Source organism: Buteo buteo, chromosome 25 (assembly GCF_964188355.1).
Source record: "Buteo buteo chromosome 25, bButBut1.hap1.1, whole genome shotgun sequence".
NCBI lineage: Eukaryota > Metazoa > Chordata > Aves > Accipitriformes > Accipitridae > Buteo > Buteo buteo.
Genome location: NC_134195.1, coordinates 21,291,341 through 21,315,742, shown reverse-complemented (window position 1 = coordinate 21,315,742; position 24,402 = coordinate 21,291,341). Strand labels below are relative to the sequence as shown.

General features: G+C 39.1%; 1 protein-coding gene across 2 annotated transcripts; it reads right to left on the bottom strand.

Annotated features, from left to right (window-relative positions):
- Positions 1–2,048: 2,048 nt before the first annotated feature.
- Positions 2,049–24,402, bottom strand: TXLNG (taxilin gamma). 2 transcript variants are annotated; one of them, XM_075057559.1, is made up of 10 exons: positions 24,233–24,402; positions 15,922–16,234; positions 13,643–13,734; positions 10,130–10,300; positions 9,211–9,405; positions 7,659–7,778; positions 6,523–6,597; positions 4,252–4,344; positions 3,620–3,715; positions 2,049–2,573 (listed from the first exon to the last, which is right to left on the bottom strand). In XM_075057559.1, the coding sequence occupies exons 1-10, from the start codon at positions 24,374–24,376 to the stop codon at positions 2,253–2,255; spliced, it is 1,620 nt and encodes a 539-aa protein (XP_074913660.1). In that variant the 5' UTR covers positions 24,377–24,402; the 3' UTR covers positions 2,049–2,252. The 2 variants fall into 2 exon arrangements, with proteins under 2 accessions (XP_074913660.1, XP_074913661.1); XM_075057560.1 differs by lacking the exon at positions 15,922–16,234 and having other exon boundaries at positions 24,233–24,396.

The following is a 24,402-nucleotide window of genomic DNA, read 5'->3' as shown; positions in this document are numbered from 1 at the left end:
TGGGTATGTTAAGGGTAGGAAAGAGAAAAGATATCCCCATTTTAAAAGCCTGTCACTCGGGGCGTTCTGCTTCATTTCCATATTAAGTCAGTAACAAATATATTTGTATTGCTGTTCTATACATCTAATCATGTCTCCAAAAGCCCTTTAAAATATTCTTGCAGCAGGGTCCAAAAATTCACTCTTGCCTCCATATAGAACAAGCACTATAGAAAGAATTGTTAAAGATACAAATGTCCAAATAATAAATTGTAAAAATAGAAAACTGCATGTCCTACCTTGCCAAGGGTATGATGCATCAGATACAAATTTTTTCACTTTTCCTCAGGAAAATTACTTCATGCTTAGTGTTAGCTGAAAACCAGTTCTCGCAACAACTATTTTTTTTTTGAACAGTTTGATTCTATAAAGCAAGTCATTTGAAAAGCAAGTCTGAAATACTTCTTTCCAGTATTTTTTATGCCATATGCTTAGCATGATTAATATTTCAAAGCTCTGAGTCTAACTTGACTGACTGCTCATTGCTACCTTCTTTTCATTCCTGCGTTGTGCTTGGACCACAAACACAAAAACCGCACAAATCTAGGAGAAAGATGGCCAGCTTCCCATTTGCTCCGCCATTTAAGAAATGTCAGTTTTGCAGTTCCTCTCAGTGGTATGAGCTAAAACACATTTGTTACACCTTACATAACCTTACTCTCTTTCAGAGACAGCTACATTATTTCAATGTCCATTACTACAGGAAAAGGATCAGGAGCTCAGTGCAGCCTGAACATTCAAGTAATTTAGCCACTAAACTGTCAAGGGCAATGAGGGTGGGAAGCTCATTGAGAGATGTGCTTGATTCAGAAATCCCCTCCCAAGTAAGTGCAAAGAACTTTAAGTACCAGAAAAGGCTACACACACTCGTATTTCTTAAAATGACAGCAACCAAAACTAGAAAGTAAATACATGGGAACTCAAGTTAAGGGTAGCTTGTAGTTATTTCACACATTGCCTTGCCAAAAAATAAATGTTGGTCCTAGTTTCTTTCAGGAAAAGAAGTAAAAATGTGGGTATCAAATTTTCTAAGAAAAGACTATACAGTTTAAGGTTAACAAGGGAACTTTGCTTGTGGTATGGTAGCATAAGAATTTGAAGTACCGTCTTTACCAGATAACCTAACTGGGAAGGCACTCTGCCAACTGGTACAGCTTTGAGGTTGAGCAAGAAATTCCATGTTGTACTTCAGGAAAAGTATTTGAATCTACATGTTCAATTACAACCAGTATACGCTTAACTAACGCTTAAATACATTGCATACAAGGCTATTAGAGAAAGCCTATACGCCACAGACTCATGTCTTCCACAACTCTGGCAGTAAATGTCTATTTTCCAGCCCTTCAGATAATCCAGAGATTTGTCTAGACAGTAATGGATTTCTCTAGTCAGGATAACCATGTGATGGACACAGTGCAGCAAAGAGGGAAGAACATGACCAACACCTGTGCAATAGGCTACACAACTGCAAAATTCCACTCGGTAACATTGCTGTACATTTTCTCACACATTTATATTTAACATGTTCACAGGTAGGGCAAATAAGCCAAACTAACCTTTACAACACAACCCTGAGAAGTCTGCAAAAAGTTGTACACCCTGTTTCACCAGCTGCAAATTAATGTATTTCAAAGCTGTTTTTTTTCATACCACAAAGTACATAAAACCCTTTAAACATCTCTTACTATATTCTGGACCTTTACTTTTTCTTTCATATATATGAAAACATACTAGAGGGGAAAGCTGACATTTTTTACTGGCCATTAGACATCCTTATATAGATAAATTTACTGGAAAAATTGGTAATCTTTAGTATACTGAATGGCAAATCAATGAACAAAACCAGAATGCTGTTCTTTAAACCAAAAAGTGACCTGCTGTCACTGTTTTCCCCAGAATGATGTTATATCTGTACACGGTCTTCCATGACAGTGATTTGTGTTGTGGGAAGGAAACGCACATGCATCCTTTTATGGAAAAATATTTTCTTTTAAAAAATGAGGCAGATGTGCAACACAGTTGTGGAAAATTTATAGTTTAAGCTATTTAAAGCTGCTATGCAGCTTCCTGTACCACATAAGTCCAGTAGTTCTAAGAAAATACAGATATGGTAGAAAAAGTAAGAAAATTTTCACCACAAAACCAAATAGTTACCACCAACAGAGAAAGTTATACACAAAATATATCTCTCAATACAGTGTTTACACTTCATTTTAGTCTACAGTTTCAGTGCCAGGAACAGGACTTGTTGAGACAGTCTTTTCGGAGCTATTTGCCATACGTGATTCCACGTCAGGTTGGATTCCTGGTTCCATGTCAGTGGGAGTTCCCAGCTCTTCATGGGAATTGAGTGTGCAGGACTGCAACACCTGCACAGCTAGATCCACATCTGCTTCTCTGAGAGAAACCTGCTCCTTAAGGACTTCCACCTTCTCATTCAGCTCATTCCTTTCTGTCTGAAGGGCCCTGCATAGCTTCTCCAAACGCTCCAGTTTTATTTGAAAGCCCTTGTATTCTTTATCTCTTACTGTTTTCTGAAGAACAAAAGAAAATAAAAGCTCTGTGATCCAACTGATTTTTTTTTTCTTAAATTAATGAAAAGAATCACCATCACTTAATCCTGAATATTAAGTCTTAATTAACCCAGTAGGTCAAATTCTAGCTCCGCTAGAGCAAATTTCCTCAGAATACTTGACCACTACACTTCAGATGGTTTGTCTAAGCTGGAGTGGCGACACCTGTAGAAACAGGCAATGAGAACTATATAATGCTAATTTTAAGTGAGGGCTGAGTATCAGTGAGGATGCTGATATGAAGTCCCATAAAGCACTCAATTACAACCCAAATAACGGCAACTATAGGAAACAGAAGGGCATACAAGTAGGAAATCTACAATCCAGCAGCAGAGTCCAGGTCAGAACATACCATACTCATGGCTCTCCTAACTAGCTCCTTAAAAGAACAGAGAAAGATAAGCAGTGCTATAGCAGAACCTGTATGACCTAGCATGGCTTAGCAAAGTCATACTTAATATATTTGAACTAGACCTTCGTGTAGGCAGAACTGCAGAACTGTATGCTATGGCCTGTGTGAAAGCTGTTTTAGCTACTCTCTTGTTGGACTGCAATTAAGTAATGGCACCTCATGACCTCAAAAGTAGCAGCAATCCAGGAAAGTAATTGATCCCTTACACATAGATTATTTCCTTCATGTCAGTCTTGTATATTTAAAATAGATTTCTATTGCAGCACTGATTGAACTTTGCTCAGCATCTTAAAATACAGTCAATTCATTCAGCTTGTATGATTTCATACACATTATCCCACCAATTAAACAGTAAGCAAGGAAAGATGAGGCTGAATTTTTTTTGTGTGCGTCATGAGTTTAGATTTATATAGCAGCCTTTTATTTTCCATGTCTGAGGAGAACAGTACCATTTACACAACAGAAAACATAAGGCAGACAATCCAAGAAGAGGCTACTGTTTATTATTCCCAATTCTCTAAAACTGAAAAACTGTATGAAGTTCTCTAGGACACAGACTTTAGTTTAGCCATACTGCTGCTTAAAAGGTAATTACCTCTTCAGCCATTTGCAGAAGAGCCTTGTTGTTGTTTTCCCATTTTGTACGCCACACTATGGTTTCCTTTTCCAGTTTCTTAATCTTCTTTGTCATCTACAAAAGATAAATAAAAAAACTTAATTTTGTGGCTTGTGTTGCAATGTAGGTAGGTTTACATGAGTAATTTGACTTCTTAGTGTTACCTTCCAAGTCCGGTTTGAACAAGTTATTTTACAGAAAAGTCTTTCTGCACAAAATCAACCCCACAAATACAGATTCTGCATTCAAACAAGACTGATTCTTAAAAGAAACAGACTAGCAACCTTCAAGTACAACTCGTAAAAAACTCCAGGAAAAGAAGTTTTGAAACATAAGCACAGCCAAAAAGACCGAGAAGTATTGTATGCCTTTGATAAAACACTGAAATTGAGATTTAGATATTATGCAAGTATGTCAAAAACCAGAAAAAAATTACATTTCTCTTCCATAACATGACGAATTCTTATGCCCTATCTTATGATCCAAATTAAATGTCAAAATACTCCATATATTTTCAGAAGGCAAACACTGTTATAAAATCTAAAATGCATCCCGCTAACAGCATGCATTTTTATATTACTTTTTATGAAACTAAGTAATCCTGTAAGTACCTTCTCCATTTCTTGCCTGAAGGTTGTAAAGAGTTCATTACTTTTTGCCATGGTGGTCTGGAATTCTTCAAACTTATCCATGTAAAGAGAAAGCTGTTGGAAAAGAGGCATGAACATTAACCTGAACTACTGCATACACATACAAAAATTACTAAGGTACAAGGCAAAATTAAAACTCAAAATAGTAGAAGATTAACTTCTTTTTATGTTATTTTTATACTATCCTACGTTTTCCATTTGAGAAGCATACAGAACTTGTCTGAAAACATGCTAGTCAAATTATATATGAGACAGTTCTATGTTTATAGAACAGCAATATATTCTGAAGTAAAAAGGATATTATGTCTATAAAATGTTGAAAGACACCACAGTTCATCACTATCTCATTTTTATTTCCCCACTAAAAAAAAAAAATAAAAATCTGTGGACATGCACATAGACAGGAAATCCAGCACACAGTTAATGAAATAAAACTTAAAAAAGACCTACCTTTCCACCTTCACCAGCCAAAGCTAACAACCAAGGCTGGGACAAAATAAACATGACTGATTCCAGAAATCAAAATACGCATTCACAACCTACGAAATCTGCCCAGCAAGCAAAAATCATGGAAAGCGAATATTGACGAGGAATTCATTTAATAGTGAAAAGCATTACATTTTAACAAGTGAAGAGCATTAACATTCGATGACAGAAAATTTTCTTGCCCTGTACCACAAGGTCAATCATCAAGAAGGAACTGCAAAATATGTTAATTAACACAGTCAAAAACAAAAATTAGGTTATGGTTCTTATTAAAACTACTTACACTATCAGTGTGTGATTTGATGTTCTAAGAATACATGGACCATTTACTAGTAACTTCTTACTCCAACTGAGGAGTAATCAGTTCTCTCAATTCTTACATTTGGGGTTGGCAGGACAATATAATTCAGAGTACAGAAATACTGTATTTTGCTCTAATAGTAGAGGAACTTTCATAACAGGAATTAGCCTAGCTTGTCAACGGTACATCATGACTTTTTGCCATTATTGCAACTGAACTTTCTAGCTCATTCTACAAAAAAAAAAAAAAAAAAAAAGCTATCAGCCCCAGGGAACCACTAACTATACACATAGTTACTATTAAAAAGCATAACAAAAAGGCAGTGGGATTTTAAATAAAGGGTAACCAACTTGAAAAAAATCATAAAAGACTAAGCATGGCAAAAAACTGGGAGAATTTGGATATTAATGAGTTCAAATCCAACGAAGATTGTGTGTAGTTAAATGTAATCATACACACACTACTTTAAATGTAACTGTTGGAAGGCCTGGAAAAGTCTTAGGTACAGTAAGTGTGAAAAAAGGGCATGAAACAGAGCGTGCAAGGAGACTTAATAAAAACCTTCACAAAACTAAGGGGTATACAATAAAAGGAACAGCTACCATTTCTCAGATGCTCTGATGTTAAGCTGAACCTACCATTTCCCTTTGCCTTATGTGCTGAGTTCACATGCGGCCAATGACTGCAGGTGATCCAGAACCACAGTGCAAAAACCGGAGACCATTTCTCTACTCTCAGAATGGACCTTTGCTGTAGCATTTACAGCAAGAAAACAATTTGAAGATAGCAGGTTTTTGTGGACAGAGACACTCAGGTTACTAACTCTGAAAAACTACAGCGATAAATGTGACATTGCTTGCTCCCAATCCTCCACAAAAGGCCAAGATGGAAACACTAAGGAACAAATTCTAAAATCTGCATGGGTAAAAATCCCCACCCAACTCTTTATAGTCATAAGGGCCTCTCTGGTGCTGTACAGCTACAAAAAAGGATAAAAATACCTTTGGAAAAGACAAGAACAGTTTCAGAGAAGCCAAGGAATGGTAAAGTAGCTGTCACAATGAATAGATTCTTAAACTTTCATATACTCTAGTCTTTGTAATATTAACATTATTAATTTAAAAGGATACTATCTCTAGCAATTCAATGTTTAGCACTTTCCAGTAACAGTACTCTAACAGCTGTATTAAACAGCAAGTACAAAATGTCAGGTCTTTACAATTTATACTTCACACTTCACTACTGAAGAGTTACCTACTGGAAATTAAATTTAGAACTTAATTAAAAAAATACCAAATACTTTTCATAAGTAATACACTGCAACTGATGAATGATACATATGGTTTTTTTCATATGTTGCGTTATGTCCTCTACAATCACAAATCTTTTGACATTTTCTTTTTGGAAAACATGTTATTGAAGACCACTCCATTAAAAAAAGATACCTGCTGCTTCAGCTGAGCTTCCTGTTGCTTCATCTGTTCACATTTGTGTCTGGACTCAGTAGCTTCTTTTAGCAGCTAAAAAACAATGCAAAAAAGCTACATAACGAAGAAAGTACTCCTAAAAATAGCTTCACTTGATCTATGATGAAAAATGAACACTAACATCACTTACGGGCCATTTAACCATGTCTTCTCACATGGGCTTTTTTTTTTTTTTTTTTACTATACTATACTTTCATATATATGATTTAAAGCATGTGCTGGCATGCAGAAATTTTTATTGAAACTTTTTTCTAATTGGTAGCATGAGTCAATGTTTCTATTTCTGTAGCAAGTTTGAACCACTAAATTTATATGAGTAGTTCATTAACGAACTGTATATAATTTGTAACTGTTTTGTAACCTCATTTATTTTCCACCTCCATTTCTCCAGTCACTAATATCACCTCCACAGACAAGTTCAAACCAATGTTGCTTCAACTCCACACCATTTTGTAGGTTCATCTTTGGAAAGACTTTCATCAGCTTATGGTTCCAAAATTATGTTCTAAAAATACAGGACAATCCAACACTGGATGATCATTTTAAGATTATAGAGGAAAAGCAAGGTTTTTGCCTAGAAGTTACAGATACATAAGGAGCATTAAAAAAAAAGTCTTCACCTAAGTATTATTTTTTAATTGGAAGCAAACTTCTTGGAAGACTGCAAGTAAATTGCTGATTATTAACATACAAATAAAACATCAGGCATAGTTTTGGAGACAGAGAGTTCAGAAAAGCATGCTTTATTCTGCATTTGGTATTTCTTAGAGCATAAAACCAGAAGTTACAACTCTTGACTGCAAGAAAGTACCTTTGGTGTTTCAGCTCAAGATATTTCCCAGTCTAAGAAAAATCTAAATGATATCCAGCACATTTGCTGAGCAAATGGAAACAGTAACATTACTTGCTTGTAAATATTGACATTAACATTGTAGGCATCATACAACACAAAACTTACATCTCAGTCTTGCTGTTGAAATCTAGTCTAACTTTCAAAAGACAGTCCCCTCAATTTCCTGTAGTTGCTTTAAATCATGAAAAATCTGATCTGGTGGGTTTTGTTATTTCCCTTAACATATATAGAATTCACTTACAAACTCCCTTTCTCGCTGATGTTTTTCCTCTGCTTCTTTAATAAGTTGGGTAGTTTGCTGAAGTTTGGCATCCACAAGCTGCTGCTGCAGTTCTTTATGTTTGAACACTTTATCAATATGCTAAAAGAAAGAAAACCTTATTAGTCAAATGTAACCTTAACTGACCAGTGGAGTTTAACTGTATATGTATGAGGAGATCCATATAATTTAGAAATTTCATGCAAAAGAAAAAAGCAGCAAAAGACTGTTTTACACAACTTTTTTTCTCCCTTTATCTCCATACATTATAACTACACCTTTTTTGTCTTTCACAGAAGTCAGATGCGTATTTTATTAAACTGGCACAATACTGTCAGTCACTTCACACCATTTTAAAAATCCCGTAACAAGTAGTCTACATCCTTTCTTCTAAAGTTGGTCTATCTACCTCTAATCCTTATTGTACTTTGTTACTTCTGAAAGCTCTAGTCCTCATAATTAAAAAAGCTCAAAACGAGCAAAGTTTGCATCAATAGTTTATTTAGCTAATGAAATTCCACAGATCATTGAATTTTGCAGTCTTGCATCCATCTGTAAAGTAGCACAAGGCAGCTTCCTACCTTTTCTCTTCCTCAAATTATCTCATGGTAGATACAAATATTCCATGATCGCAAAAGGTGGGGAACTAGTCTACACAGAGCTTTCAAATCAATCCAGATAAACCACAAAAAAACCCCAAACCCCAGAACCCCATACCAACACCCCCCAACCCAACCAGTTGAGAAATTATATTCCAAATCCCTTGTGCCAACTAAGAACTAGCAAACTAATCTTAGCTGTAGAACTCCTTGAAACTTAGTTCCCTCTTTGACAAGGAGAATTGGCTATTTTCCACTACTGTAGCTTAGACTGGATAGCTCACACACTGGTGCCAATTAAAGCTAGCTCAGTTAGCCCTGTAATAGTCATTTTTATGACACTAGTCCAAATATATTCTTAAAGTGTGACAGCTTACTTTGATTCTATGCCAACAAGAGGAGCTACATATACAAAGGAGCTTCCCACCCCCCCAAACCTTAGTGAACCAAAATAAGATAGAGGATAATTCTTATATCCCCCTCCCATTACAATGTGAAATTATAATTTAGAAGAACTTCAAATATTAATACATATTTATGTTGGAAACAACCCTTGGAAGCCATTTAGTCCACTCAGAACAGGGTCAACTTCAAAGTCTCATCAGGTTGCTCACACCTTGCCCGGCTGAGTTCTGAATACCTCTCAAGACAGAGATTCCACAGCCTCTGGACAACTTATTCCTATTCCACCACTTTCACTATGAAAGATTTTTTTCAATGCATCTTGAATTTAGGTATGCAAAACCAGACAGGAAAGGCAGATAATGGGCCAAACAGCTACTTAATTTTTCACAGTAGTGAAGTAAAAAGAATAATTTATAATACATCTACACGATGGCTGTAAAGTATTAAGGCTTTTTCTCCCCTTTAAGTAATTATCTGATCCTTACAGTCAAGGAACTAACAGAATGCCATTAGAAGCATAATGTAAGCACCTCTTCTCGCAATGCATACTGCTCAATGAGTTTCTTCAGTTTTTCCCCCAGTTCAATATTTTCCTGACGGAGCTTGGCATTATGTATATCATGCTGTTCCAGTTGAGCCTGAATTTCATTCAGTGTAATCTGGAAGTGTGCAGTTGCTTCTTTCCGTCTTTCTTCTTCTTCACGTGCTTGCTGCATGTTTTCTTCCTTTTATGAGAGAATATTAACATGTTCAAGCCAAACCACGCACCTTTTCCATATTTTTGAGTCAGAAACAATAGTAAGAATTCAATTCTGTATAGTTTCAAGTTCTACAGTGCTAGAGTTAAAATAAGCCAGAATCACAATATGCTATGCTGACTACCCATGTAAAGTAAATGGAATCAAGAATCTAGAAATTCCAAAAACTTTTAGAGAATCTTGTCCTTACCATTACCAACATTACTCAGATGCTGGTATTATGCTACATGAATAATTTGGAAATGTAAGAATTGCCCAGATGTTAAAAACAGCATTGATACTGTAATGAAATTTCCTACAGTGATCACAGATAAGAATCTCTTGGCTCTCTTCCATTTCACTCCCATCCATTATATTCTGACAGAATTAAGCCTTTTTTGATACCCTGCCATTTCATGCTGTTGTTATTTCACTTGTGCTATTTTTTTCCAGCAGTCATCAGCACTGCTCCCAGAAACAAGTATGACAAGATCACATACTGCAAGTAATATGAACCAGTTTGAGGGGAAAAAAAAAAAATTAGTGAATTGAACTATCCCCATATTCTTTACCTTAAAATCAAGTACACTTATGCCACATGCCACTCATCTTCTGCAGGTACAGGTAATGGGCAAAGTGGTAAGTAAAAAGCAGTAATCAGTAAGATTTCCACCACCACCACTGGCACCATAATTTATGTAAATAAACTAACCTTCAAAGTCTTGTTATGACGCTGAAGCTCCCGACAGAGAGATTCCAGTTTGCTACGTGCCAAAATGGCCTTGCTATGCTCACTCTGCAAGTGGACTTTCTCCTTCACAACTTGTGCTTGCTTCTTCTGCAGTATCTTCATCTGCTTTTGAACATTGCGGCTCTCCTCCAACTAACATTAGAGAGTATATTTATTAAATAAACATAGCTGAAACTATCTTTATGCATCTAGATGAGCAGACTGAGCTTTTAAACATTTCAGATGAAAGCAAGGAAGTCAAATAATTTCACTGAGACCCCCAAGTTGATCTTAAAGAGAAACTCCCATCATCCCACAGAATTTGAAATGTGTAAGGACAGAAGATGAAAGTAGATAAATTTCAACTTAAACATCCGCCTTTGAGGAACAGGGACCATGGACCCATTGACCATGGGCTATCAGCTTGCATTCAGTTACAGGGGTAGGACTAGCCCTGAGAAAGGATGATGTGGCAGATACAATTAAAAGCCAACTGAGACTGTTTTTTCAACAAGTCACAACTGTTCCCACTCTCTTATCTGTAAAGTACACACAGCTGTATATCCAACAGGTCTTGTTTTTACTATCAAAAAGAAAAACCCACAGAACTGTGCACAGAGTTCGTTCTTGTCAGCAGGAGCTCCTACCAAAGGAAGCAGTAATTGATACAAGTTTGTAAAATGCTAAGTTATTTCAGAAAGGAACAGATACAAACAACTAGCAGCCCTGACAAATCAAGCCAAATACTATTAAAGCTGCACAGCCCATACTTTGATGACTTCAGGGATCTGTAGTCTCAACCATTTGAAGCAAAATTTTTTTTTTCTATTTCCTTTAGGCTGTTTAGATGGTAGATGACAGCGTTAAACTTTGTATATAGTACTGACTTCAAAATCTATTCTATGAATATCCAGTGAATAGAAGTTTCTTGCATTAATATCTAGTTGAGAGTGAGTTCCATTATACATGGTTTTTGGGCTCCCCGAGAAACCATATTATTTAGAGTCTGTTCTACCGTAAAGAAGGTAACAATGTTAAGTGTAACACTGCTCCTTATTAGATAGTGCCTCAGCCTCGGGACACCACAGGAAAAGAAGGCTGGCAATGAGGAACATCACCATGACAGAAGAATAACACAATGCTGGTTTTCTGAAAGAGCTCAAAATAATGCTAAGCACAGAAGAAGGAACAAAGTTAAGGACCTCCATGACAACAATAAATTAAATGCATATTTAATCTAGTTTAAAGAAAAGGAACGCCAAGGGAATATTTTGATATCCAAACATAAAAAGCCCTTTTCTTGGGTGGCCAGAAAAACCACTTCAAGTGGCTGTGCTGTTTGCATACCTATGAACCTTCAGGCCTGTAAAAGTATGCCAGTGTGAGACATATCACCAAGGATGCAAACCTTCCTGTATCACAAACTGATCTCCTGATAGATTCCAAATTAGGAAAAAAAAAAAATTGTGGAAGATCTTTTGCCAGGAGAGAGGCATTCCTACCTTTATTGTACAGTCCTTTTCATGAGACACCACTGAAAAACCTGACAGTGAGCTTTAAAGATGATGAATCTTTAAAAAAAGAAAAAAAGCATTGTAGGTGCACTGTCATAAACAGTTCAAACCTCTGCTGGCATTAAAGCCGACACCTATGCCAGTGGTTCAACACCACTATCATGAAGAAAAGAGTGCATCTTAAAGGGAACACAAACAGATCCAACCTAAACTTTTTAAGGGGAACAGAGTACCTCTAAGACTCATTCAGCTAAAACGGAGCTACTGTTACACCTGGACAAGCTCCCACCCAACTTCCCAGCAGTTCTGAGCATCATGGGGAAAAAAACTGGTTTTCTAGGATGGTGACTGTCTATGGACTGTGAACACTTACTCTGACTATGGATCCCCTCCTGGGATAGGAAAAAAACCTAACATGAACATGTCTCTCCTGATTGCCAAGCTTCTTGAAGGAAATTACAATTCATTTGGTCTAGCTGTTCCCTAACTGTTTTGAGATCTTTCCTTCAACAAGAAAACTCAAAGTGAAGATGGTGCAGACTGTTTTCTTTCTGCAGAAGCGAGGAATTTATGCCAACCTAGCTCCTCATGCAGGCCATCATCATCACACTGTGATTTGACATGGGAGCTGTTTGCTCAAATAGAAAAGGCATCACATGCGCAAGCAATTGCTCATAAGAACTAACTAATTTACTGCATTTTTCTCTCACAGTATCAAAGCTCATTTTTAGGTGGGCTCCCCATCCTTGAGTTGCACTATGGAACTATTATTGTTTCTCATTTAAATGAAAGTGACTTCTTAGAGAAGCTGCTGATTTTGAAGGAAATTCCCTCATGTCAACAAGAGCGTGCATGTGAGAGAGAGCAAGGAAAACAAAGCAAAAACATAACAGACCTCCAAGGAGGACTCAGGATTTCTTAAACAGCACTAATCTAAGTCTATTTTTAAGTAATTAGTATTGCCTCTGTGAGTAAAAAGACTACCTGCTAGCTCACCCTCAAAGCTCTGGCGACATCATTATTCTCAAAGGAAAAATACATTTATTTCAGAAGAGTTACGCCATGTGCAGCCATTATGTCATTTTCAGAAACATTTACATTTATAATACGCTTGAAATCTACAGAAGGATAAATGTTAGGCTTTTGTCAAGCTATTCAGTTATCTCTAGTTTTGCATTCATTTTATAGCTACAAATATGGTGGGAAAACATATACACACAGTATTTCCAGTCTTTCCATTCTTGCCTGTCCCTGTCTCAAGATGAACATGTCAAACATTTTTGTCCCCAGGCACATTCTAAAAAGTGAACTTACGAGCCTTCCCCCCGCCGCAATTTTGCGATCACTTAATTTAAGGAAAAAAATTACCGTTTCTCCTACTTGGGGTGGGAACACACTTTGTGATCAATTACTGCTAAAATTTTGCCTTTTTGGTTTGTTACTGAAGAAATGTATACTTTTCTATCCATTCCTTTGCATGATCAGAAAGCACAAAGCAAAATTAAACCTAGACCTTTCCAACTTCCCCTACCCCCCAAAAATCACTAAAGAGTTCAGTAAAGCTGAACTTTTTTTCCCCAGATCTCAATATCACAGTATGTTCTTTCCCTTTATCCTATAGGGTATAAATTATAAAATGCTAGCACAAAAGCATTATTAACAGACAAAACCTAAGAAAATAGTTACTCCCAAAAGAAACTCTTAGCTTTTCTGTTAATCTTAATGTTATGCTTCAACACCAAGTTATCAAAAAGTTATCATAACCTAATTTTTCTTTGGATTTAGGCAGTCATGTAGAAGTGAAATGACTACATGCAAGTTTGGCTGAAACAATTCTCATCATAAGCCTGAGCATTTTTTTTTCTTCCTACCAACACCGTGAAAGATTCAAAATCGTTAACTGTCCTGTATTAGAAGTTCTTGCATTCCACAGTTAATATTAACACATGAATAACTCCTGCTATCTTTACAAATTACGTACCAGATCAGCATACTTCTTGCACAAAGCAGCCAGCTTTTCCTCTGGAGTAGAAAGTGTGTTCAAGGCTTGCATTAATAATAGCACTTCTTTTCCTATGAATTGGATGAAAGACAACCATATTGAGAAAAAAAAGTACCAGAAAAGCAGCCTGTCTTTAGAAGTAAAATATAGAACCACAAGAAATTAGTGTGAGTTAAGTTGTTCTGTGATTTGATAGCTACATAATCCTAATGGATGGCAAATGGGAAGTTATCACAGTAAGAATAAATTTGACTCGCCTATGTGCCATTACACAACTTGGATAGCAAAAGTCACTTTAATCTTAAAACCACAAAAATATTTCTGTTTCATAGTTTATAACAGCACAGATAAAAAGAAAAATTTGAAAGAGTGAAATTTAAAAGGTTAAGTTTTGCTAATAAAGGATATTCACACAAGTGTTTTTAATAAGCCTTTGGAATTTAATTATCAGCAGTGCTTTGGTAGCATTGAACACCGCAATCCCAAATTTAAAAGTTAATCCAACAACCGCAAAGTTAAAAAAGCTGATTAGTAATTACCACATTGTTGTTATTACTATTATTATTAGTGTAACCAGCTGAAGGATTCTTACATATGCATTAAGAAGTGCCTTTTCCTAAGCAGAAGCACACATTTAGACGCACACAAGTCTGTGGGCCGAAGAGGATCCACGCAAGAGTACTGAGGGAGCTGGCAGAAGTGCTCACCAAGCCACTTTCCATCATTTATCAGCAGTCCTGGCTAACCAGGGAGGTCCCAGTTGACTGGAGGTTTGCAAACGTGACGCCCATCTACAAGAAGGGACGGAAGGAGGATCCAGGGAAACAGAGGCCTGTCAGTCTGACCTCGGTGCTGGGGAAGGTTATGGAGCAGATCGCCTTGAGTGCCATCACGCGGCACACACAGGACAACCAGGTGATCGGGCCCAGCCAGGATGGGTTTATGAAAGGCAGGTCCTGCCTGACCAACCTGATCTCCTTCTATGACCAGGCGACCCACTTAGTGGATGAGGGAAAGGCTGTGGATGCTGTCTACCTGGACTTCAGCCGGGCCTTTGAGACCATTTCCCACAGCGTTCTCCTGGAGAAACTGGCTGCTCATGGCTTGGATGGACGTGTGCTTTGCTGGGTAAAAAACTGGCCGGCTGGCCAGCCCCAAAGAGTGGTGGTGAATGGAGTTAAATCCGGTTGGCGGCTGTCACAAGTGGTGTTCCCCAGGGCTCAGTACTGGGGCCAGTTCTGTTTAATATCTTTATCAATGATCTGGATGAGGGGATCGAGTGCACCCTCAGTAAGTTTGCAGATGACACCAAGTTGGGCGGGAGGGTTGATCTGCTTGAGGGTAGGAAGGCTCTACAGAGGGATCTGGACAGGCTGGATCGATGGGATGAGGCCAATTGTATGAGGTTCAACAAGGCTGTAATAAAGTGGCTGGAAAGCTGCCCAGCAGAAAAGGACCTGGGGGTGTTGGTCAACAGCCAGCTGAGTATGAGCCAGCAGTGTGCCCAGGTGGGCAAGAAGGCCAATCGCATCCTGGCCCGTATCAGAAATAGTGTGGCCAGCAGGACTAGGGAAGGGATTGTTCCCCCATATTCAGCACTGGTGAGGCCGCCCCTCGAGTCCTGTGTTCAGTTTTGGGCCCCTCACTGCAGGAAAGACATGGAGGTGCTGGAGCGTGTCCAGAGAAGGGCAACCGAGCTGGTGAGGGGCCTGGAGCACAAGTCTGATGAGGAGCGGCTGAGGGAACTGGGGCTGTTCAGTCTGGAGAAGAGGAGGCTGAGGGGAGACCTGATCGCTCTCTACAACTGCCTGAAAGGAGGGTGTAGCGAGGTGGGTGCTGGTCTCTTCTGTCAGGTGGCTGGAGATAGGATGAGAGGAAATGGCCTCAAGTTGCAGCAGGGGAGGTTTAGGTTGGATATTAGGAAAAATTTATTCACTGAAAGGGTTGTCAGGTATTGGAACAGGCTGCCCAGGGAAGTGATTGAGTCACCATCCCTGGAGGTATTTAAAAGACGTGTAGATGTGGTGATTAGGGACATGGTTTAGTGGTGGCCTTGGCAGTGCTAGGTTAATGGTTGGACTGATGATCTTCAAGGTCTTTTCCAACCTAAATGATTCTATGATTTTCTCAGAATATCCAGTTAAAGATGACAAGTTTTGGCTACAGAGTAAACGTGAGACAAAAGACAGAGCAAACGCATAGCTATTTTACGAAGATATTGAAGCCATTTAAAAATCAAAGTGCCAAAGAAAACATACCCAAAGTTTTCTCTTTGTGTTTTTCACTCTCTGGATCTTGTTGGCCATCAGGTGGATCGGTACGGGCTTCTTCTCTCCCAGGAGTCTCCTCACGAGACTCTTGAGAGCAGCATGTGGACGCTAGGTGCTTTCTGTTCTTTGTGATATACTCGGCTTCTTCCAATGTGCCTGTGTTTTCCAGGCCATAACAGTTGGAATGAGCATGCTGCAATGCTGTATCAGACAATTCATTGCACTTCCTGTTCACCAGCTGATCCTGGTTATTCAATTCCATCTCCTGAGATCCAGCTTCTTCCATTGCACCACCAACCAACTTCAGAAGGGAAAGGAAGAAGTGGAAGTAAACAGTCAAGGTAACTGTATTTAAAATGAAACTTCCACCTTTCTTTTGCATTGCCAAATAAAACCCCACTGTTATTCAAGCTGATCCTCACTGTTGTTAAGACAGGTATATAAATAACTGTACACAGAATGAGCCTAAAGAGTGATGAAGAAAGCAGCACACAACAACGCAAAATATTAATTACTCTATTACAAAACAACTTTGATACCTTGTCATTGCAAAAATGTTTATACTCTAGAAATTAAAAGTTCACATGGAAATCTGTTCTTCAAGCTCCAAAACTAATTGGCTATCATCTCAGCTGTTAAAGCACACAACCTTAGATGAAAACATTTCTCCCTCACAGTTTTTAAAAATGTATCTCACAAATCAACATTAAGTATACTAAACCTGAAACTCAGCAAGAGTTTAACTAGCTTTATGTAAGGTTATTTGAAAAATAAGGTACAGAAATTGAGACAGGAGGACACCATTATTAAAACCAACTTTATTACGTGTTAGCTTCAGAAAACTGAAAGATACCGGTTTTAAAGTAATTCAAGAGACATACTGCAAGAAAGTGGGGGAAATATTAACCTGCTAGGAAGTCTAAAGAAATCCACAGAAATTACTTTGATAACATAGCTAGGGTAAGAGTTTAAGCTACTTCAATCAGAATGCCAAATATGATTGTCAGCTCATGACTAGAGAAAATATGTTGTTTAACAAGAATGATAAACAGGACCAGGAGCACATCCATGTTTGAAATGTTAAGATTCACATCTATGAAATAATAAAAAAAGTGAGTATTCACTGGCTTCAGATTTGGATCCCACTACCTATGATTTTTAACAATACATTATTTCTGCTCAATTAAACAGAACTTTCTTGAAAGATTTTTTAAACCCCCAAATGTTTAATCATTTAACCAAAAAGTTAAACATCACCAGTTGTTTTAACACTGCAGTGATATGTCCATATTTTGAGGCAGAACACTACAGCTTATTAAGCAGCTACCAGATTCCTCTCTCAATCACTAGAACAACATTCTCAATTTCTAGAAACATTTAAGGCTGATGAGAACTTCAAAGGTGTTTGGTTGGGTGCTTTTTTGTTTTGTTTTGTTACACTACAGAGGCTGGGTCTCAGGACAACACTTGGAGGTGACTGGGTATTCTTTTGCTGTCCATTTGCAATCCTACTATACAACGTGCATACATTGTTAAAAGTACGATAAGCAGAGTTGAACTCACTTTACTGCCAAAGTAAAGGGATCATTCTCATCGATTTATTTTCAGTTAAGTATATTTCCTTGAAGCTACAAGGAATTATAAAAACAGGGCTTGTTTATACACAGAGTTATGCTGTTCAAGCACAAACTAGTTTCAGATTATATTATATTTTAATATTATAAATGTGCTAATACTTAAAGCCAGGAGTTTGCACTGGGTTTTATATTCTGCACAGATGGACCATTTTCCTCTTCAAAAGGAATTAGCCAACATCAAAGGAACGCAGCCAACACTAATAATATATTGTGAGATAGATTTCAACTCCCAATTTTTTCAGCATGCTTGGAAGAGTTATTTAAAAATCATTAAACAAATATGCATTAACACTGTAAAAAAAAAAGTAACAGCTTAGTTGTTCTCTATACTTAAAGCAAGTCCCTTGCTTTTGACCTTATCTCAAGGCAGATTCATTCTTGAGAAGATGGAATTCATACAATATCTTTCATGAAGGACAATAACCCTTTTAACCGCAAATAATCTGTAGAGACATTAAGGAGCAACTTTTGACTTATCAAGGAAGATTCACTTGGCACTGCTCTTTACAAGTGTGGAAATGATGCACGTGCTTTATGGACAAAGGCACTGCAGTTTTATCATTCTCCAATCATGTCAGACAACGTACTTGATAATGACTGCAAAGGTAATACAGTAATAGAATCACTGTAACAAATGACCAACCCCAGCATTTAGCAGTTGACTTTTTAGAGCTGTAAAATGCGTATTTTTTTTCCTTAGATTGTCTTAAACTGTGAGGCTTTCATTGACATAGGAAAGGCTTACCCCTCCAAGTTTAGGGTCAGCTAAACAAACGAGATGCTTCTTGAAAAAGGACAGGAGAGGCGAAAAAGCAGAGCTTGCTTAACCTTTTTGTAGGTACCAATGGTTGAAACCATGGCACAGATCTTCTCCCCAAACCATGATTCCTATAGAAGCTGAAGATACTGTGCCACCTTACATTGACAAGACAGGAAAGAGCAATGGTATATGAAAAGAACTGCAGTACCAACACAACAGCTGAAACTTGCAGTTTTTCCATCACGTAGAACGTGAACTTCCGATTCAGATACTTCTGCCTAAGAAGCCTAGCAAAAGGCAGAGAAAGTGTGCTCTAAGCTCAAAGTTTCTGCTTTGGCATAGTATTTCCAGACTTTTGAAATCCATGAACAGACTCAAAATTTTCTTTTTGAAAGCAGAGCACAAAATTGCCAGGAACTCCAACAAGCAGCTGAGAAGGCCTGAATGGCTGTGGTTAAACACTGAACAGCAGCAGTGCCCAAACAGCTCTCTTGCTATCATTCATTCCCTTTTTTCACACCCGCCTCTGCTGTGCTAGCAATAACATTCGTGCAACTTGTTCTAACACAGTTTATAGCCAGATCAGTACCTCAACCCAGTTCACTGCACAGCAATAGGCAATCCTGCCAACCAGAAGTGCTAGCACGATGGTTGGAAACAAGCCAAAGCACAAGAGTCACTAAAAAAAAAGTCAATCTAATCACGGCCAGAGCATAAGAAACTAAACAAAAAATACTTTATCCTCACCACAGGTACATAGTTAACACTGACTACTGAGGTACTGGAACACCATTAGCAAGACAACATTCATGAGAAGCATTGCTTCAAATTCAGACAACCCACAGATGGTTTTCATCTGAGAAAATTCTGCCACTTCTGGGGAAAAAAGAACTACTGGCAGGGGCATACATGGGACCAATGAGCTGCAAAATGCCCACCTTCACTAGCAAACCATCATAGTAACCTAAACACCTGTGCATTCAGAGCTGGCAATTAACATGCATATTCCAAAGCATGTGGAAGTTTCAGAGTGAACACCACCACCACCTCATTAATTCAGCAGAGCTTTTTGCCAAAGTCAAATTAGGTGTCAGTCCAATTCTTTACTGACAATAATAATTTCTCAACTCTGAGTATTCTCTGTCCTTCATCAAAAAACCCACAAGGAGTTTCAGAACTTCAGACTCATTCTCCGAAGTCTAACAAAGAATGTAGAAATAACCTATCAGAATACTGAATTGAAGAAAAAGGTTTGTGTACAAGTGTCTTGCATAACTCAAATATATTTGAAAATAGCAATAGTGAAAAAACTACAGAACTTGTCAACCTTTTTTTGGTTTTCCAGTGAACATGGAACAAATCCAAGCTTACTGACAAGCAAGCGTGCTCCCTGCAAAACCAAAGCTCAGTGTAGCAGTAGACAGTTTTTGTAATAATATCTAATTTTCTTAGCTTAAATACAATTAAAAATTGGTGACCACAGGCTAGAATACTGTATTTAAAGAAGTGGTTCTACCAGCAGCTAGAACAACCTGGTAACACACAAAAAACCCTAACAAAAAACCCTAGGTAAATTCTATCAAGTTGTAGTCCGTAAGTTTTAGCAAAACTGACAGTAGTGGCACAACATACTAAAATTCTAATGTATTTTACCTGGATTAGAAAGTGCTTGGTTTTCATTTTAAACACAAAAGTCTGTTATTGCCTGACAGGGGCCACAAACACTAATAGCTAAATGACTTCCTGATTCTGATTAACAGAGAAATTTTCTACATTAGCTGCCACTTTAGATATTCACAACACAACCAGAAGTCTAAACAGCCTTCTTACACTCAGTTTTATTCTTAAAACACTTTAACTACAGATAGTTTCAGATTTTATCTGTGTCAAGCTTCAAGTTGGAGTACAGCAGTAATAAACATCACATTGAGGATGTGAAGTACTAAACCGTATCAGTTTCAGTGAAATTGCCCCCCCTTACTGAGACAATGGTCAGAACAACCCAAGCTATTACCTCTGTCTTTTCAAATGCGTGCTCATCAGACGGGTGAACTTCTCAGTTTAACATTCCAGCCAGAACAGAGCACTTCCAACAGCACATTGTATAATAGTGCTGATTCAGTACTGACTGAATAAAAACAAAGCAAAAACACCCCACCAAAGACCTTCTACTGAAATCACCACTACCTTTTCTAGCTGCTACCATGCTCTCTCAGCTTCCAGCTGCCTTCCAACTGGCTTTAATGATAGGTGGCTTATAATCTGATGAACCAGAATTAGATTGTTACATGCCTAGAAAGATTTCCAGTGAGAGACAAAGAGTACATTGCTACTTCATAAGACCACAAAATTATTTATCAAAATTCAAAACTCTATCATTAAAAAGAAGATACTTGCTGCTTACCTAGCTGTGAAACCAGCCATTACAAGACACTGACATACCTGAAGAAGCAAATCATCCTCAAGCTATTTAAGACAGAGTTACAGACCAAACAATTTGAGGATGCCTGTCAGAAAATTACTGGTAATATCGCTCCTGCTCACCCCAAAGTTTTCGTTGAGTCTTCTGCTCTGTTCTCTCAACTTGTATCCTGATCAAGAGAGGTTTACATCAGGAAAACTCTATGTTACTTCATAGCTAAAATATGAGAGTATGAGATTGGTATCCCATTTAGGAAACCAGCTATGATCAGAAGAGCCTAAGCCAACTTTACTTCAAACAGTACTGCTTCAGTAACATGCACCGCACATAAGGACAAAACGGACACCTAGACAGAACTTATCCTACCATGCCAAAATGCATCATGAACGGACTTATTTTTTTGTTCTAGTACCTACAAAAGTCTGTAACGTACAGTGCTAACTAAAATATACTGTGCTTATTATTGGTACTATGTGTACTAAAGTACCTATATCTTCATACTCCTGGACATACACATACTCAGTCTTTCCCTAAAACACCTGAAAACCATCATTAGCAGCTACACCAACATCCTTTTTCTCCTATATGTTAGCAAATTACCCTAAAAAAAAAAGCGTACTAACATAAATCTATCAAAACACCTCCTACATTCCCCATAGTAGCAGTTGGCCTGTACTGTGAAAAGACTCTTACAACCTTAGCCTTTGGAATTGCTAATACTTTCAAAAAAACAACCTGGAAGCTTTAGAACACATGTACATAAAACAGATGTTGGTAACTGTGAGACAACCTAAATATATAAGCAAATACATAATCATTTGCTCAGCATCAGGCTCCAGAAAACACCGTTTGAATAACATTGTTCAGCTGACGACATTTTCAAACTTACCACACATGCCACTGGACATAAAAGCCTTATACCCCTTATCCTGAGCAATTACATAAAGAAATCTTGTGGCAAAAAGTATGTCATATTTATCATAAATGTTTATTGTTTATAACAAATTTTAGGCATCCCAGCCATTTACTTTTACCTGCTAACATAGGAAAACTTACTTTGAAAACATGTAATATACTTTTTCTCAGCGCAGATACTCAAGACGACTTCATTTAACATAACCGTATTGTGCTGTAAAATCAGCCATTCTTTGCGGTAATTTTATTCATGGCTTCCCCACTCCATAAAAACTAGCATTTTGGGATGTCACAAAATTCGGGTTTGAATTTTATAGCAGCTGCACCTTCATCCACTGGTCTAGACACAATAATTCAGGTGCTTGTGACCACAAGACTAGCTTATTAAGGTTATTTCTCCATGCAGTTCTTCTCTATACTGTGCTCACTGACCTAAATGATCATGCAGTCTAATTATACCTTTCTGAAAACCTGAAGGCCTCTGAGGTGGCTTCCCTGCTGAACTAAGATCTTAGCCGTGAGATCAGAAAGTCATTTCGAGCAAACACTTAGCCCTGTTCTGTCATTACATTAAAAATTATGTTCTATGCACTCATTTATCTACTTTCAAAATACTGGACTGAGACACCTGCAACATTGCTCATCATTAGTTTCAAAGCACTGCAAAGTTACGAGTCCCAACGCAGCAGGAGGATGATTAATAAACAGCTACTTTGGAAATCTATTTTATCTTTTAAGTCAACACAGAGCCAATGTTAATAGAATTCCACTATTAATACTGCTGGCCTTCAGGATACGGTCATTGATATTGGTTCAGACACATTCTCACATGACCCCTGCTTATGGTCCTTACTTTTTCCTGTTTCCCCTTCCATGCTTCTTGCTCTGTCTTTCAGTGGCCTTATGACACAGAAGACATTCCTGCTTTTAGAAATAGCTTTTTTATTTACTTAAAACATAATCTAAAAGAACAAAAAAAAAAAAGAGAGTTTGGGTTCATGTCATTTTTCTTCTCTGTGCTCTGAAAAAAAGATTAGAAAGATCTCTTCCCTGTTTTAGCTTAAAACATAAAAAAACACTTCCTGTATTTCTAGCAAAAATTTCACTGGAGGAACCCAAAGCTTAAATGGAAACTTCCAGTGATTTATATGCAGGGCAAAGTGCTGCACATTTCACCAGCCCTTTTTTAATGCAAGTATCTGAGACAGGTGCTAATTAAGAAAACATTTAATATAGCATGAATCACTTCCGCCAATGAGGTTTCACTTCCTCTTTACTATAAAGCTAATAGTTTTCTAGTCATCCACAGTATGTTTCTGGGAAAAGCAGGGTAGACAAGTTCTGAATTCCCAATGCAAACAGGTCACAAGGAACCTAAAAATAAAGAAGCTCCTGTGTATCACGGCAGGGGGAGGGAAATCTGCAAGCAATTGCCGAAGGATTTTTAATTCACAAAAAAAGTTCAAAGTAAAATTTGCTTAATAATCCCCGCCACATTTCACTTCTTAAAAAAATTGAATTCCATTTGACTGGTGGGTGTATGAAATAATACGGTGATACTGGTTTGTTTGGGGTTTTTGTTGTTGTTGGTTTTTTTCTTAGAAAAAAAACCCAACATCATCTGCTTTCATAGCAGAGACTAAAGTGACCTATGAGCCACTTCCCAGTAAAGAACTTCAGAAAACACGCGGCAGAAAAGGCGGTTTTTCATTGAGGAAAACTAGCTCCCTAGCCTCCTAAATCTCCTTCCAACAGCCAAAATAAACAACCACCACCACCACCAAGTTACTATTTCTGGGATGTTATCATCCTCTGCGCCACAGAAAAGAAGTTACCGCAAAAAAGCCACTTAAATTTACGTAAGGAGACCGGACGAGATACTCCCGCGGCCCGTGAGACTACCGGGGCGGCTCTGCCGCACAGCACGCCGTGAGCCCCCCGGTGACGCCGTGAGCCCCCGCCGCCCGAGCAGCGCCGCTCCAGGCTCTTCCTGCGCGGACGGGCAACCAGAAATTACTGTCAAGTCTCCCCGTCCCACCGGCACACCGCGGCTTTCAGCGCCGTTCCGGCAGAGGAAGGGAAAAGAGACCCAAAAAAGACGATTTTTTGCCTACTTCGGAGGGTAACGAAACGCCGCCCCCCCCCGGGGCCCCGCCACGTGCCGCCGCCCCCAACGGCCCGCCGCGCGCGCCAGGCGGCGAGCGCCTCTCAGCCCTCGGAGGGGGGAGAAGGGGGGTGTCCGTGGGGGCCGCCCCGTTCCCGGCGGGGCGGGCGCAGCTGCCCGGGGGCGATACCGAGACATTCCCCCGCGCCCCACCGACGCACACCCGCGGCGGCGGGTCCGGTGCCGGGGAAAGCGGAGCGGAGCCCGGCCTCCGAAAGCGGAGCGGGTGTGGGGGGTGGGGGAGGCGCTGCCTGCCCCAGCCCCGAGCGGCGGCGGGGGGGGAGACCGGCCGGCCGCGGAGGCCGCACCGGGACGGGGAACGAGGCGCCACAAGCCGGCGGGGAGGGGAAGGGAAGAAGGGGAGCGCCCTCCCCCCGGGCCCGGCTGCGCGCCCGCCTCACCTCCGGGCTGCCGCTCGGGGCCGGGGCCGCCGCCGCCTCCCCGCCGCCCTGGCTCTGGCGCCGGCTCCGTCCCGCGGCGCTGCCGCCGCCGCCACCGCTGCTGCTGCCTCCTCCGCGCGCTGCCTCCGCTCCGCGCGTCGCCATGATGTGACGGCAGCATCCAAACAAGC

Bases quoted from the DNA above. Each gene is read 5' to 3' on its own strand.
- TXLNG (XM_075057559.1), bottom strand. From the start codon at position 24,376: ATGGCGACGCGCGGAGCGGAGGCAGCGCGCGGAGGAGGCAGCAGCAGC. The intron at 13,735-15,921 runs GTATGTTTTCTT...TCCAATTCATAG, and splicing joins ACACAAAGAGAAAACTTTGG to GAAAAGAAGTGCTATTATTA. The intron at 4,345-6,522 runs GTATCTTTTTTT...CTTTTCCAACAG, and splicing joins AAGCTCAGCTGAAGCAGCAG to CTTTCTCTTTACATGGATAA.